Source organism: Zootoca vivipara, chromosome 10 (genome assembly GCF_963506605.1).
Source record: "Zootoca vivipara chromosome 10, rZooViv1.1, whole genome shotgun sequence".
NCBI lineage: Eukaryota > Metazoa > Chordata > Lepidosauria > Squamata > Lacertidae > Zootoca > Zootoca vivipara.
Window position 1 is genome coordinate 70,279,411 of NC_083285.1, and position 12,186 is coordinate 70,291,596.

At 53.1% G+C, this 12,186-nt stretch overlaps 1 protein-coding gene across 7 annotated transcripts in view; it reads left to right on the top strand.

The window, feature by feature from the left end:
• Window positions 1-12,186, top strand: part of SHANK3 (SH3 and multiple ankyrin repeat domains 3) — a 425,727-nt gene that overhangs the window by 360,275 nt on the left and 53,266 nt on the right. For 6 of the 7 annotated variants that reach the window (XM_060279323.1, XM_060279324.1, XM_060279320.1 and 3 more), the window contains one exon: window positions 2,540-2,620. The exons of the other annotated variant lie outside the window; for it this stretch is intronic. In XM_060279323.1, coding sequence (XP_060135306.1) covers window positions 2,540-2,620 — 81 coding nt within the window. The remainder of the gene's footprint in view (window positions 1-2,539; window positions 2,621-12,186) is intronic. 7 annotated transcript variants of the gene reach the window in all.

Below are 12,186 nucleotides of genomic sequence, written 5' to 3' on the forward strand. Positions count from 1 at the left end.
GAAAACACCAGACACTCCTGTCTTCCACTGCCTCCCGCAGTTTGCTCAGACTCATGTTGGTGGCTTCGAGAACACTGTCCAACCATCTCGTCCTCTGTCGTCCCCTTCTCCTAGTGCCCTCCATCTTTCCCAACATCAGGGTCTTTTCCAATGATTCTTCTCTTCTCATGAGGTGGCCAAAGTATTGGAGCCTCAGCTTCAGGATCTGTCCTTCCAGTGAGCACTCAGGGCTGATTTCCTTCAGAATCGATAGGTTTGATCTTCTTGCAGTCCATGGGACTCTCAAGAGTCTCCTCCAGCACCATAATTCAAAAGCATCAATTCTTCGGCGATCAGCCTTCTTTATGGTCCAGCTCTCACTTCCATCCATCACTACAGTGGTACCTCTACTTACGAATTTAATGCGTTTCGAACACACATTTGTAAGTCGAAAAAAATTGTCGAATCCCATAGGAATGCATTGGGAGAAAAAATTCGTAAGTCGAAGCAACCCTATCTAAAAATTCGTAAGTAGAAAAAATCCTATCTAAACCGCATCCAAGATGGCGGACGGAGCTCCATTTGTAAGTAGAAAAATTCATAAGTAGAGTTATTTGTAAGTAGAGGTACCACTGTACTGGGAAAACCATAGCTTGAACTATACGGACCTTTGTCGGCAAGCTCATAGATGGGTGAGGAGGATTGCTCAGTGTGTTGGAGGTTTTTAAGCAGAAGGTTGGATGGCCCTCTGTCGGGGATGAGATTCCTGCATTGCAGGGGGTTGGACTGGATGACCCTTGGGGGTCCCTTCCAACTCTACCATTGGCTTTGTTAAGAAGCTAGCCCTGAGGAAGGACTGGGTGGGGAGCGAAGCCGTACGGGAAGCCGTTCTGGCATGAGAACCAGCCAGTCACATCTCATGTGCCTCCCATGGTCCATGCGAGCAGCACCCGCCCACTACAAGCTCCCCTTTCCGGCTGAGGCCCCACCACACCACCTCTCCTTCTGGGTATGGGGTGGGGCAGTAGCTGCCTTTGTGTCCCCCCCCCCCAACACTCCCTGGTGCCACCGAAGCCTCGCCTTTGGCGAGTCGGGAGGGAGCTGAGAAGGCAAGGCAGCTTCCCTCCCACACAGCAGAGGCAGAGAGAGGGGGAGGGTGGGCTCGGCTCCTATTTTTAGCCCCGTGGGTCTGCACTGTGGGGAAGGAGGAGACGGCTGTGGGGGGAGCTCCAGCATCCCTCTGTGCCTCCTTGGGTGGCAGGGAGCCAGGCGGCTTGGAGAGCTAGCGGAGGGGAAGGGAGGGGAAAGGGAGGTGACTTGACACCCAGAGCTGTAATTATCCTATGCGCTGCTAGAGTGCGCGAGTGTGAGTCGTGGTGAAGGTGGAGCCGTGCGGTGGGCATCGCGCTGCCGACTCCACTCAGAGAGAGAGAGAGATCTGAGCTCTCAGAGCCTCCGGTAGACGCGGTGATCCGTCCCTGAGCACCCTGGTGGCTGGCGCACCTGCCTCCTGCTTTCTTGGCTCTCTGCTGGGCACCGCAAAGACCTTCTCTGACAGAGGAGACCGACGGCACCTCCTGCCCGATCCGGCTGGCACCCACCCCCTGGCAGAAGAGAGCCCAGTTGCTCACCACTTCAGCGCGGACAGGACCACGTGCGGGACAGAGGTCTTCCCGCCCCCCTCGACTCTCTGGCTTTGCCCCCCTACCCGGACTGGGCTCGCAGCTTCCTCCCCGGCTCGCCTTGTGTGGGAATCGTGCTTCTTCCCTGCTCCCCCCGCCCCTGTTTTGGGGGGTCTCTGATGCAGGCGCCTCTGGCAGCAGCTCGGAGCTCCGGTTTCCATGGCGACGGGGAGCGTTGAAGCCCGCATTGTTACGGATCTCGGGGCGAGGGAGAGCGGAGCGACGAGCCAGCCTTTCCGCTCCTCCGCTCTGTCACAAACCCCATGGCAGATGGAGCCTCGCTCTGGCATCGTCGCCGCCGGACGGGCTGGCTAGGGAGAGCCGGGGACCAGCCCTGCCCTCTGCCGCCAACGCCGCCACCTCGGAGCGAGGTCTCCACGTGCCCGAGCCACTTGGCAGCACTGCCGCCGGGCAGAGGCCCCGAGGGCAGTGCCAGCCCCCAGAGTTAACAGAGAGCCAGGCCAGGCGGGGGAAAAAGAGCCTGGCCATGAGAACGAGGAGCTAGGAGTGCCGCCATCCGCTTGGTGCCGTGCCCCCTTTGGCCATGGCCACCAGCCAGGGAGAGGATCCGCTGAGCGGCAGGATTGGGCAGACCATGCCCGGGAGCCCCCTGACCTGAGGGTCCCGGCCAGGACACTCTCTTGCCCCCCCTACCCAGTTGCTGTTTCCCCTCCCCGCTCCCACCCCGGCCGGCCGTGGGACCATGAAGAAGTTTGCCTCCACTCGCAGCCTGAACAAGATCCTTCAGCAGTGCGACTCCTCCTCCTCGCGGGAGTACGAGGAGATCCAGGCCGTGGAGAAGAAATGGCACCTGCACCTGGCAACGCCCAAGAAGCTGCTGGACCGCAAGTGCAAAATGCCCTCCCTCTTCCTTTCAGCCCCGCCGCCGCCCAAGAGGGCCCCCAGCACCACCCTGACGCTGCGATCCAAGTCTATGACCGCCGAGCTGGAGGAGCTGGGTGAGTGTCCTGGCCTGGGGCGGGGTGGACCCAAAGGAGAGCATGCGTGGCGGGCGGGGCAGAGGGGCGTACAAGGAGCGAGAGCAGCACCCCACTCCCCCCAAGAGAGGTCCGGGGGGTGCCCTGGCCACACCCACCTGCCCTCGGCTCCATCTCCGAGGCGGTTTCAAGGCCGCTGCCCTCCCAAATATAACCCTGCGAGGTAGGTCAGACTAGTGGTGCAGCATGAGCTTCATTTCCAAGTGGGGGGATTTGAACCCTGGCCTCTCCCAGCTCCTGGTAGTCATCATTTAACCAGCACAACAACCCTGTGAGGTGGGTTGGCCCAAGAGAGGCAGCGACTGGCCTCCAAAGTCATGCCCGGTGCGCTGAGAGCGGGTGGGGGGGATTTGAACCCAGGCCTCTCCCAGGTCCTGGCCCAACACTCTCCCCCCTGCACCAACAGCAGAATGTCACCTCTCCCGACTTCCCTGCCGTGGTCCTTGTGGGGCCCGGTTTCCTCTCCTGGTCCTGCGCTGCTGTGCCCATTCCTGCCGCCAGCAACACACTGCCGAGACTCCCTGTTAATGCCAGGCTGCTTTCCCTGGGGCTTCCAGCAGAACTTCCCTCTCCCTGCCCAGCTCTGGGCCTTTGCCTTCGTGGTGCCCGGGTACAAGCCGTCCTCCAAGCCTGTCGTCCTTTTGACTCATTCTCAGCCTTGCTCTCTCCCACCTTCCTTCCGTCTCCCGGACCTCGAGGCAGCATAGATTTGGGTGGGTGCCCAAGAGGTCTCTCATCCGGGCATTGACCAGGCCTGGACCTGCTTAGCTGGGCCAAGGGGGCTGTACCCCTGTGCCCCCCCCCGCTAACTGCCCCCCCAACCCATCTCCGGACGCAGGAATGCTTTGTTCTTTCTCTGAGCAGGGAAGGTTTGGTGGAGTGCAAAAGTCAGTGCCTGGTCGGGGGGGGGGTCATGCTTGCCTGTGCCCCTGTGCTTCCACCCCACGCCAGAGAAAAGTATTGGCATCCCGGGGGGGTCACTGTTCCCACCTTAGGAGTGGCATAGTCTGCCTTTGCTCAGGGTGCTCCTCGGGGAGGCCTCGTATGGAAAATGACCAGCCGTGGCTTCTCTGGCAATTCTGGGGAGGGGGCTTCCTGGCCCAAAGGGGAGGAGATAATGGGAGGGGGCGGGTTGTGCATGAATGCTACCCCCCCACACACACCCCACTGCATGCACAGCCTCCCGCTCATGTACAGCAGATGTGGGGCTGGCCTGGGCGACTCCCGGATCAGCACCCTCCTTGGCCCCTGGATGTACTGAAAGGCTGGGGAAACTGAGCCCCCCAAGGAGGTCCCTCTCTCCCTCCCACCCCACCGGCCTGTGAGGACACTCTCTGCCGAGTGGGGCTAGTTTCCAAGGAGAGCAGCGCTTGGGCTCAAATCCGCTCAGAACCCCTGTCCCTAGACTCTGTCTGTGTGGAAGGGGAAGGCGGTCGGCACATGCCCAGAGGCCCCCCTCCCTTTCCAAAGCTGAGCCTTGGCAATAGAGGGAGTGACTCAAACTGAGCTCGCCTGCTGGGGGGGGGGGACAAATCCCCCAGTGCTGCTATTTGAGGCTGGGAAGGCATGCCTCCTCCCCCCCCCCGGCAAGGTGAGAGGGTGCATGGCCGGGGGGGGGGGCTTGCATGGCCGCCTCGCTGGGAAGCATTGCAGAATGCAGCTTGCCACCACCCCTAAACTTGGGGACGGCCCAGGAGAACCCTTCCCTAAGGAGCAATCTTGCCTTGGCAGAGGGAGCAGACAAGGGGGGCACAGCATGCCGGGGGTGTGGGGGCAGAGGGGAGCGCACCCTGCACACCATTGATGTCCTGTCCTTTTGTTTCTTGATTCCAAGCCTCAATGCGGAGGAGGAAAGGGGGTGAGTTTAACTGCCCATCTCCAGGGCTCGTCCGAACCCCTTTTGATCCAAGCTGCCCCTCCCTCCCACCCTCCCTCCCACCCTCCCTCTCTGCCCAGCATGATGAAAAGGTGCACTGGGACCCCAGTCCATGCTAATGGCCTGAGGGGGCCACAGGACACATGGGAGAGTGGACCTTTTGCTCCCCAAAGCCATTTCTGGTCTTTGCAATACACACTGTTCCGTTTGTGGAAGGAGGGAGGTTCGGGAGAGGAAGCCTTCGTGCCAGCATGGCAAACCATGTCCTAAGTTCACGTTGTTGGTTGGTGGGGGGCCGGCAGCACAGCCCATGGAATGAGAGTCCAGCCAAAGTTTCCCCGGGGATTGTAAGGTCAGCTCCTTGAAGACCGGCAAGTGTGACCGTGTGGGTTTCCGGATGTAGCGTTCTTTGTTGAGCTCAGGAGGAACCCCACCAGACACCGCTTCAGGTTCAAAGAACGATGAGGGCTTAGGGCGTTTTGTTTGCGTCCATGAATGTGGCTGCGTTGTGCAAAGATCTATGTGCACACCCACGTAGGCACACAAAGCGTATATCCAAACGACTCACCCCATGTATAGGCTTCCTCCGTTCGTTCCAGCAGAAAATAAACAGCGATGGCAATTAGTTAAAAACAGTAATCGAGGCAGCGCCTTCTTTAGCATTGCAGAGGGGTGGACAAGATGACCCCTAGGGGGTCCCTTGAGATCTGCAATTCTATGGTAACTCAGGGCCATGGTGACCCCTCAGCGGCAGCCCTGGGCCTTTCAGGTTTTGCACGCTCTCCGTAAGCCAGCAAGATGAGAGGAACCGCTATATTAGTTGGAGACACCGTTTCCTCAGCCTCCGAGCAATTGCCTCAAGGCTCCTGTTCCCCTCTCTTATAGCTTTTTAATGGCTGTTTCTATTGCCAGAGCTCAGTATCCACACGATAAAATGTAAAGTGCAATAAAAGAATGACATAAGTAGATCAGCGCGACCTTATCGTGGCCTAAAAGCACACCAGGAGGGAGTTCTCGTCTTTGCTCCTTTCCAGATTCCCAAACATAAACATGTGGCTTTCCTTTCCCTTTCAGTCCAGAGGGAATGGCTAGAAGTTACTGGTAGCCAGATGCAAATTCCACAAGCATTAAAAGCATCAAGAAAGTATGAAACAGCAGCTCCTTCGGCCACGCCAGTTGTGAGCTTCAAGCTGGAGTCCTTTGGCATTCAGAAAGGAACTGGGTGCATTTCACACACTTAATGTTGCTTGAGGATTTCCCATAATGAGCATCTGCTTGCTTCCTGTGAGTACAGGTTGCTGGACTAGCTGGGCCACTGGTCTGATCCAGAAGGCTTTTTAGTAGAATCAAAGAATCATAGCATTGGAAGGGACTCCAGTGGTCATCTAATCCAACCCTCTGCAATGCAGGAATCACATCTAAAACATCCATGGACACATGGCCAGCCAAGCTCTGCTTAAAAACGTCCACTTCCTGGAGAGTCCACCACCTCCCAAGGGAGACCGTTTCACTGCCAAACATCTCTTGCCCTCAGAAAGTTCTTCCAGATGTTGAGTCAGACTCTCTTGTAACTTGAATCCATCGCTTCAGGTCCTGGAGCATCACAAAACAAGTTTGCTCCATCTTTCATGTGAGAGCCCGTCAGAAATTAAAAGGCACCTCTCAGTCTCCTCTTTTCCAGGCTAAACATCCCCAACTCCCTCAACTGCTCCTCATAAGACTCAGTTTCCAGACTCTTCATCATCTTGGTCCCCATGACCCCAGGTTCAGACGTCACACTAAGGCAGGCATAGGCAAACTCGGCCCTCCAGATGTTTTGGGACTACAACTCCCATCATCCCTGACCACTGGTCCTGTCAGCTAGGGATGATGGGAGTTGTAGTCCCCAAACATCTGGAGGGCCGAGTTTGCCTATGCCTGCACTAAGGGCTTCTCCAGACTTACCTTTTGTCCGGCTCTTTCCAGGCAGAGGTCCACAATTTAAGGCTCTGTGTCCGAGCGGTCTTTGTTTTTTTTATTTTGCCCCACGCTTTCTCCACAAAAACCCATTCTTTAAAGCTGAATTGGGGCAAACATCAATTCGGGTTTTCTTCGAGTTGACATTTGCTCCAACGGAGCTTTAAAGAGCGGGTTTTCACGGGGAACGCTCCAGAGAAATTAAAAAGACATGGAGCTTTAAAGAGCATAAAGCCAAGCCAGAGCTCAGGTGCGCATCGGCCATAAGCCATGTTTGGGCATGGCGTTATGCGCAAACACTTCTGGTGATGTGCCGGGGGATGCCCACCTTTATCCTGCCATCACACTCTGGTCTAGACCAGGCATCCCCAAACTGCGGCCCTCCAGATGTTTTGGCCTACAACTCCCATGATCCCTAGCTAACAGGACCAGTGGTCGGGGAAGATGGGGACTGTAGTCCAAAACATCTGGAGGGCCGGAGTTTGGGGATGCCTGGTCTAGACAGAGCATAGCAGAGCATGCAACTCCAATTCCTGCAATTAACGGCACAACAGAGGATTTTAAACACCATAAGGCAACAGTCTGGAAACACCCAGAGACAAGCAAGGCTGGCTAACATGCAACGTAGGAGATTTTTCTCACGTGCCAAAATCTAAAACAAGCTTTTAAAGGCTTGACCCGGTGCCTACTTGCATCAGCAGCCCTCAAGCAATGAAGCAATGGGCTGTTTCTTTCTTTACGACTGTCGTGGTTCTAATGGTGAAAGCGACTCAGTGATGGCATGATGGGGGCTGGCAGCTGTGTTGCCATCTCCCTTGGTGGAAGAGGTGCCTCTTAGATTCAGAGCCTGGGTATGAAAGTGAGCCCATAAGACGGGGCAGCAGTGAGACTCGGGGGGGAGGGGCTTTAGGCAGAGGAAGGATGCCCAAATAGGAGATGCAGGGCCAGGAGAGAAATGTGCCCAAACAAGCAGCAGCGAGATGTTTGCTGGCAGCTCCCGGCAGGAAGTGGTGGGTGTGCCATACGGTCTCATCCAAAGGGATGTAGGGGCCTGAGAGGAGGAGAAAGGAGGAGGGGAGACTGTGATGAGAAACCACGGGGAAAGCAGCCTTTTGCACTGGCTCAACCATTGGCTCTGCTTTCTAAAAGCAAAGTGCACCAAGTCTCCAGCCCAGGCAGAACCCTGCGTGGCTGGCAGCAGCAACTGAGTCTGGAACAACCCATGGCGGTCACTCGCTCCGCTTAAGAGGAAAGCCGCAGGTGCCCTAGAGCGTGAGAGTGCCCTGCGAGGCGCCAGTTGTCGCTTAGAGAAGCCGCTTAAGGAGACTGTGATTTAGGCTGCTGGTTTTCCCTCTGCAGAGTCCCAGGTGCCCTGGAAGGGAAAAGCTGCTCGGGAAACTTCAGAGCGGAAGGACATGGCATAGGGCAGGGGTTCAAGAAACCTCCAGGTGTTGAACTACAACTTAGAATCATAGAATCCTAGAGTTGGAAGAGACCACAAGGGCCATCCAGTCCAACCCCCTGCCAAGCAGGAAACACCATCAAAGCATTCCTGACATGCCTGTCAAGCCTCTGCTTAAAGACCTCCAAAGAAGGAGACTCCACCACACTCCTTGGCAACAAATTCCACTGCCAAACAGCTCTTACTGTCAGGAAGTTCTTCCTAATGTTTAGGTAGAATCTTCTTTCTTGAAGTTTGAATCCGTTGCTCCGTGTCCGCTTCTCTGGAGCAGCAGAAAACAACCTTTCTCCCTCCTCCATATGACATCCTTTCATATATTTAAACATGGCTATCATATCACCCCTTAACCTTCTCTTCTCCAGGCTAAACATACCCAGCTCCCTAAGCCGTTCCTCATAAGGCATCGTTTCCAGGCCTTTGACCATTTTGGTTGCCCTCTTCTGGACACGTTCCAGCTTGTCAGTATCCTTCTTGAACTGTGGTGCCCAGAACTGGACACAGTACTCCAGGTGAGGCCTGACCAGAGCAGAATACAGTGGTACTATTACTTCCCTCGATCTAGATGCTATACTCCTATTGATGCTACAACTTCAACCAGTTGTGCTGGCCGGGACTGATGGGGAAATGTAGCCCCCCCCAACTCTGCATTTGGAGGGCACCAGGTTGGCGAAGGTCGCTCTAAAACTGGAGGCGGCCAGCTTTCAGGGCGGGCTGCACTGACGGGGAAGGCGGCTTCTGTCTGAAGGAAAGCAAAAGAAAATCCTTTTTCATGCAGCGCGTAGTTAAACTGTGGAACTCCCTTCCACTGGAGGCAGGGATGCCCCCCCCCCAACTTGGGTGGCTTTAAAAGAGGGTTGGACCAATTCATGGAGGGGGAGGGGGCTCTCGATGGCTACTAGCCAGGATGATTCTACTCTGCCCTCCACAGTCGGAGGCAGACATACTTCTGAGCACCAGTTGCAGGAAGCCAGAGGAGGGGAGAGCTGCTCTTGTGCTCGGATCCTGCTTGCGGGTTTCTCATGATAGGCATCTGCTTGGCCACTGTGAAAACAGGATGCTGGATCAAGAGGCGCGCTTGGTTCTTCTCATCTTATTGAGACCTGTGTCCTTCAGCTGTGTACAGCATGAGCCCTGAGATGTCAAGAAGAGTCCCTTCGGCTTCCACACTGTCCTGGTTTTATTTTATTTGTTTATTTGTTTATTTCTTGAATTTATATACCGCCCTATACCTGGAAGTCTCAAGGCTGTTCACAAAAAAAAAGATCACAATACAGTGCTACCTCGACGTACGAAGGCGATCCGTTCCGCAGCGCTCTTTGTAAGTTGAAAGCTTTGGTTGTCGAAGCATCCGTTTTGCACATGCGCGAAGCACAATTTTGCACTTCTGCGCATGCAGGCGCAGAACATGCACGCGGTGAAAAGACTTCTGGGTTTGCCGACTTCGTAAGTCGAAACCTTCGGAAGTCGAGGCATTCGGATGTCGAGGTATCACTGTATATAAAATAAAAATAAAAATCAATAACCCAATAACCACCACCACCCCAAAAAGAACCACATTTTAAAAGGGTTGTTGTTGTTGTTGTTGTTTAGTCGTGTCCGACTCTTTGTGACCCCATGGACCAGAGCACACCAGGCACTCCTGTCTTCCACTGCCTCCCGCAGTTTGGTCAAACTCATGTTCGTAGCTTCGAGAACACTGTCCAACCATCTCATCCTCTGTCGTCCCCTTCTCCTTGTGCCCTCCATCTTTCCCAACATCAGGGTCTTTTCCAGGGAGTCTTCTCTTCTCATGAGGTGGCCAAAGTCTTGGAGCCTTCGGAATTGATAGGTTTGATCTTCTTGCAGTCCATGGGACTCTCAAGAGTCTCCTCCAGCACCACAATTCAAAAGCATCAATTCTTCGGCAATCAGCCTTCTTTATGGTTCAGCTCTCACTTCCATACATCACTACTGGGAAATCCATAGCTTTAACTATACTGACCTTTGTCGGCAAGGTGATTCTCTGCTTTTTAAGATGCTGTCTAGGTTTGTCATTGCTTTTCTCCCAAGAAGCAGGCGTCTTTTAATTTCGTGACTGCTGTCACCATCTGCAGTGATCAAGGAGCCCAAGAAAGTAAAATCTCTCACTGCCTCCATTTCTTCCCCTTCTATTTGCCAGGAGGTGATGGGACCAGTGGCCATGATCTTAGTTTTTTTGATGTTGAGCTTCAGACCATATTTTGCGCTCTCCTCTTTCACCCTCATTGAAAGGTTCTTTAATTCCTCCTCACTTTCTGCCATCAAGGGTATAGAATGTCAAACAGATCAACCAAAGGCCTGGTTAAAAAGAAACGTTTTTGCCTGGCGCCTCAAGGTGTGTAATGAAGGCGCCAGGCGAACTTCCCTGGGGAGAGCATTCCACAGATGTGGAGCCACTGCAGAGAAGGCCCCGTTCTCAGGTTGCCACCCTCTGGACCTCTCAAGGAGGAGGTACATAAAGAAGGGCCTTAGAAGATGATCTCAAGGTCTGGGTAGGTTCATATGGAAAGAGGCGGTCCTTGAGGTATTGCGGTCCTGAGCCGTTTGGCTGTATTTCTGTGTTCCTCTCCTGATTTATGTCTGTTGGCTTCTTGAGTCCCCTTTGAATTTCCATTTTGCTAGTCAGAAAACAATTTATCAGCTATATGTGCATGTTATACGTGCCCGTTAGATTATTCCTGCAGTGCAGTGAACCTCTAGGCAATGAGCAGTGCTGCAGATGGCATACAAAATGCAAATAATTCAAAATAGCATGGCCAACCAGCAAGTCAGAAAAGCTGCCGCAATTGCATAGAATCTAAAACCTCAAAGTGAAGCTAAAATTAATCTCCCATCAGATAAACACATTCAGATAACATTCATATCGCATCAATCCAAGTGGGAGGGTATCACAGCACAGGAGACCCATGGAAGGAAGCTGGGGTGTCTGTAGTGAGGCATCTGGGGAAAGGTTGGGAGCAAATCAATTTCATTACAGTGGACGCTCGGGCTGCGAACGTGATCCATGCGGGAGGCACGTTCGCAACCCACAGTGTTCGCAATCCGCAACGCCGCGTCTGCACACATGCGGGTCGTGATTTGGCGCTTCTGCGCATGCGCAAAGCATGATTTTGTGTTTTGGCGCATGCGCCAAAACCAGGAAGTAACCCATTGTGGTACTTCCGGATTCGGCATGATTTGCAACCTGAAAACACACAGCCTGAAGCGTCTGTAACCCGAGGTATGGCTGTATTGTTAGATTTTTGGACTATTTTGGACTATTGTTAGATTTTTGGACCTGTCCTCTAAGGAGCTAAAATGGTATGCATGGCTCCGCTGTCCTCACAACAGCCCTGTGAGGTAGAGTAGACTGCAATATTTTTGTTATTTATTCAATTGGTACACTAGTCTCCCACCAGATGTCAAGGAGATAAACAACTAAGACATCTGAAGGCAGCCCTGTTTAGGGAAGTTTTTAATGTATGATGTTTTATCGTGTTGTTAGTGTTCTGTTGGGGAGCCACCCACAGTGGCTGGGGAAACCCAGCCAGATAGGCAGGGGTATTAATTATTATTATTATTATTATTATTATTATTATTATTATTATTATCATCATCATCATCATCCAATGGGGTTGGTCTGTTTTGATCCCACAGAGCAAGCAAGTCGAGGTTTCCAAAGTTGCACAGAACTCCCTCCTCTTCATCACGCACACAAAAATTGTGCTGTTTCTTTTTTCAATGGGAATGGAAGATTCTGGGTGAATCTTCTAGACCTATATGTATAAAAAAACCACTGTGAAAATGCTTTTTAAAAAAAGTTTAGAAATATATATTGAATTTCCCATTAGCTCACCATCGCCATCTAGTGTCACATTTGTATAACACACTTAAAACACACTTAAAATGTTATATTTGCAGCTGTACATCCGAGCCCAAAGTAGGATGGCCAGGTGTTGCTGAGCACTTTTTTGAAACAAAAGGATTGGAAAGGGTGAAACGGAGACGCATGCATGGGATCTGAAAGCACAAAAGTGGGGAGGGTCCCCTTTTTCATTTATTTATTTATTTGATAAAACTTGTATGCCACTTGGTTGCTGTTTTTTGGGGGGGAATGGGAATCTTCAAAGTGGTTTATGAAAAAAGACGAAACAATAACATTGCCAGCAAGAACGAGCAACAGCCACCATTTACGTCTTTCGAAAAGATAACAGTAGGCCAAGGGCAGGATTAAAA